The sequence below is a fragment of the Lupinus angustifolius genome, chromosome LG02, assembly GCF_001865875.1.
Source record: "Lupinus angustifolius cultivar Tanjil chromosome LG02, LupAngTanjil_v1.0, whole genome shotgun sequence".
NCBI lineage: Eukaryota > Viridiplantae > Streptophyta > Magnoliopsida > Fabales > Fabaceae > Lupinus > Lupinus angustifolius.
Window position 1 is genome coordinate 21,689,559 of NC_032010.1, and position 5,168 is coordinate 21,694,726.

Here is a 5,168-nt window from a genome sequence, read left to right on the forward strand (position 1 = left end):
ATAAAATAATGATATTATAATATTAAATATCAATTGAGTTATTAAGAATATAACATAGAGAAAGTCCGCCTCCATATTCAAGGATCGTAATATTTATCGCCACAGTTGCATTTCCATATCACGGGATAGTAATCCATCATCCTGGGTGGACCTGGTGGTACACTCACTACGGCTAGCTTACAAGGTGTACAATTGCCGCATTTGGAGGTGCACTTTGGTGGTGATGACCCCAGCCGACCATCAAGTAGTAACTGTCTCCTTGGCCAATTCATCTGAATCTCAGTTTTGGCTTCATACACCATTCCTTGTCCATTTTTATCCTCCAATTCCTGACTCAAAATCACAATTATCTAATAATCACTACTCCATTAAGATAATACAAATATATGTATATACAACTCTAAACATCAATCAATGCCACAAATAATAACATGTTTAATAAGTCCTGGAATAGCAATTAATTAAGAATATGGAAACATTTATAAACTATTATTTATTCCATGCCCTTTCTGTCATAAGTAATTAGCACAAATAATCCCTTGCTTTAACACGTTTTAAACACAACAAAATGGTATAATTTTTTTATAAGCAAAAAAATAATATTGAAGGAGAGTTTTGTTCTTATGTACAACAAATTTTAATACTCGCACCATATTTTTTTGGTCTTAAGTAGGTTACTAGTGTGCATAGAGTATGTGTTTTTTTCATTTATTTATCAGTTTTTATAAACTTATTTATTTTAATTTTAGTATTTGTTATTATCAAATAATTGCAAAACAAAAACATGTACGGGAAACAACATTAAATTATTACATACACTAAAATTGAAACAAATAATTTTATTAGAACTCAATTTTTTTAAGAATTAAAAAATATTTCCTGCCTTTACTAACAAAATTATGGGAAAATGTGTGGGCAACTATTAGATGTATAAAAAAACAATTTAATATGAACTTGTGCTTCAAGATATAACTTATTTGGAGATGGAGTAGCTATAGATATTGAAAGATTTAAAGGTTAAAATAATAGAGTCTTAAAATAATATAATTTGCAGTGGATCCATATTTGTTTGTGGTTGTGAAAATCATTATAATGTGAGCAACTTATAGAAAGAAGGAAACCATGATGGAAGAACATGATTAAGCTATAATAGAACTATAGTTGATACCCAAGACTGGTGTCATACTAACCAACAATTAAGACCAGCAAATTTATCTGCCCAAATCTAACGTGCACTTATGTAGTTCACTGAGCTAGCCTATGAGAGTATGTAACTATGCATAATAAAATAATAGAGTAGTGGTGGAGCCAAAGGGGAGGCACATGGTACCACCAACCACGTGTGTTACCTTGTAGGACTCCACAGTATCTCACGTCTTATGTTACATTTTATTTTATCACGAAAAAATATTACAGGATTTGGGAAATTAATAACATCTCTATCATTGATTTATAATAAATTTATTTAATCTTAAATTACTATAATATAAATAATAATTATTTGATTGAAATCTTTAATCTTAAATTATGTATTAATTTCTCATTCTATTGTTATGAGGTGAGAGTATGAGAGATTTTGGACACTTAACCATGGCTAAATCTTTCAAAATTCATAATATACTCAGTTTCATATTTAGTCATCACTATTTTTTAGCCAAAAAAGAAGCCTCGCTATTTATTTTATTAAAAAATAGAGAAAATTATAGTTTCTATAAAAAAGTTGTTTCTCTGAAGTGTAAAATCTTAATCATTAGTGATTCGAGAGTCGGAGTTAAATTAGGAGGTTAATTGCAATAATAAATATTAATGTGGTACTTTTTTAATTAGAGGGTACATGTGATTAGTAAAGATAAGTCAAGGTCAAAGAAAAATAGAAATAAGAAAACATATGTACTGGATGTACAAAAGAATCAGAATTAGGAGGACCAATGTTTATCAAACAAAAAACAGAAGAATAGGACTTGTCTATACCTGAAAGTCTACATCATCTCCGGCATCCATGGAATACTTGCTACTATCTGCATTGAAGAGCGACAAATGGGTTAAATTAGAAGAACATGATGTATAATGAATTTAACATTTCAATTAGCATCACATGTTAATGAATACTTAGAAATTTGAGCACATAATTTATAGAGGAAAGTAATAATGATATTGTAGAAGAAATATAATACATACCTAGATATATAGCAATTGTACTCCTGAAGATCAATGTGAAAATTGAGAGCAGGAAAATGAAGGAGACACTCCAATTAAGGTGAGTTTGGTTAATTAGCCAAATGTTATTTCTCTTCATATCCATTAAGAACAACAAAAAAATCCTTCAAGATAAAGAAGCAAGCACCACTTGGATAGGTGAAGATATGAGACACAGCGTTTTATTTTGACACAATATGAAGGATAGTGTCTCAAGCTCTAAACCAATATATAGGGTTTACAAGCAAGGCTTGTAGGCAGGATTGGAAATGAGGCAAACTGAGTCGAAGTGGAACCCAACTCGAGTCATCTCGTTAAGAATTTATTCAGTTTGAAACTTAACTCAAGTTATTTTTTTAGCTCAAGTTCGGTTTAATTATAGTTCACAAATTATTCGACTCAACTTGAATTAGTTCATTCATAAGTTATATATATAAATATAACAACAACCAACATAAAAGATTATTATATCTAGATAAAATATTGATATAATCTTGATATAATGAGATTTGCTAACATGAGTCAAGTTGTTTTCGTGAAGGAACATGTTAGTATTTGTATCCAAATATTTGACCAAAAGTACACAAACTATTCTGATCAACTCGTATTGGTTCAAGTAGACAACTTAAGTAAATAATTCATTTTTAAAAAAATATTGTACGAAGTTATATATATATTTATATGTATTATATATTTATATAAATATAATAATAACCATAAAAATAATGCAGAGTTATAGTATAATCTATATCTATACTATATATCTATATTTCTATACTTCTTTATCTATATTTAAACTATGTATTTATACTATATATAAAGGCAAAACATTGAATAACTACCATCATGGTGTAATTTATATATTCTTATTTTGCCCTTACCAATTTTTAATGTCTAAATCTATACTTCTATACTATATATTTATACTTACTATATATAAGAGAAAAACATGATATAACTACTAACATGTTGTACTTTATATATTTCTATTTTGCCTTTACCGTTTTTTAATTTCTAAAAAACATATAATCCTAGGTAACTATCTGAAACCTATTAAAACCTATTAATTGTAAGTTGAATATTCTAACAAACACAACAAATTATATATACTTACAATACATAAGGGCAAAACAGGATACAACTACTATCATATACTATATATAAAGGCAAAACATTGAATAACTACCATCATGGTGTAATTTATATATTCTTATTTTGCCCTTACCAATTTTTAATGTCTAAATCTATACTTCTATACTATATATTTATACTTACTATATATAAGGGGAAAACATGATATAACTACTAACATGTTGTAATTTATATATTTCTATTTTGCCTTTACCATTTTTTTAATTTCTAAAAAAACATATAATCCTAGGTAACCATCTGAAACATATTAATTGTAAGTTGAATATTCTAATAAAGACAACAAATTATATATACTTACTATACATAAGGGCAAAACGTGGTACAACTACTACCATTATGTAATTTATATATTTTTATTTTGCCCTTACAATTTTTTAATTTCTAAATCTATATTATACTATATATAAAGACAAAATATGGTGTCACTACCACCATGGTGTAATTTAAAAAAAAGTTACATATTAGTTGCAATGATGGCTAAGTTTCCCCAAGGGGCATGCATTTTGCTTTTTTTGACATTTCATTCATACATACATTAACTGAAAAACTATAATTCAAAGTAATCTATTCATGCATGCATACAAAGAATACATTACTCATACATTATTTTACTTATTTAGTTATCCATTCATTCATGCATATATGCATTTAAAAAAATACATCATTTATACATTCTTATATTCATCCATTCACTCATGCAGAAAAAATATAATTCATGCATTCACTCATTCATTCATGTAAAAAGAAAAAAATACACATAAACCAAACCTTTATTCCCTCATTTATTCATTCTATTACTCATTCAAAAAAAATACAGCATTTAGTACTCATTCAGTTATGCATTCATACATCCATAAAAAAGTACATCATTCATGCATTCAAAGAATTCAAAGAATATAAATACTCCTGCATTCAAAAAGAAAAATTCATTCATTCATCATTTAATACTCATTCAGTTATGCATTCATACATCCATAAAAAAGTACATCATTCATGCATTCAAAGAATTCACTCATTCATTTAGTTATGCATTCATATAGTTATGCATTATTCATGCATTCAAAAAGAAAAATTCATTCATTCAAGAATATAAATCTTTATTGATTGATTTACGCATTTATTCATGTATTAAAGAATAAAAATCTTCATTGATTGGGGTATGCATTCATTCATTACATTCAAAAATATAAAAGATTCATCGATTGGCTTATTCTTTCATCCATTCTTTCAATTATCCATTCATTTATGTATAAAAATATTCCTTGACTGCCTTATGCATTCATTACATCCAAAAATATGGTATAACTATCATCATGGTGTAATTTATATATTTCTATTTTGCCCTTACCAATTTTCAATGTCAAAATCTATATTTCTATACTATATACTTATACTTACTATATATAAGGAAAAACCATGATGTAACTACTACCATGGTGTAATTTATATATTCTTATTTTGCCTTTACCGTTTTTTTAATTTCTAAAAAACATATAATCCTAGGTAACCATCTGAAACATATTAATTGTAAGTTGAATATTCTAATAAAGAAAACAAATTATATATACTTACTATACATAAGGGAAAAACATGGTACAACTACCACCATTGTGTAATTTAAATATTTCTATTTTGCCCTTACAATTTTTTAATTTCTAAATCTATATTATACTATATATTTATACTATATATAAACACAAAATATTGTGTCATTACCACCATGGTGTAAATTAAAAAAAAGAGTTACATATTAGTTGTAATGATGGCTAAGTTTCCCAAGATAGGTACCATTGCCCCAAGGGGCATGCATTTTGCATTTT

General features: G+C 27.0%; 1 protein-coding gene across 1 annotated transcript; it reads right to left on the bottom strand.

The window, feature by feature from the left end:
• LOC109329229 (EPIDERMAL PATTERNING FACTOR-like protein 5) lies at positions 1-2,405 on the bottom strand. Its single transcript, XM_019562900.1, has 3 exons — positions 2,179-2,405; positions 1,972-2,018; positions 1-329 (listed from the first exon to the last, which is right to left on the bottom strand). The coding sequence occupies exons 1-3, from the start codon at positions 2,300-2,302 to the stop codon at positions 78-80; spliced, it is 423 nt and encodes a 140-aa protein (XP_019418445.1). The 5' UTR covers positions 2,303-2,405; the 3' UTR covers positions 1-77.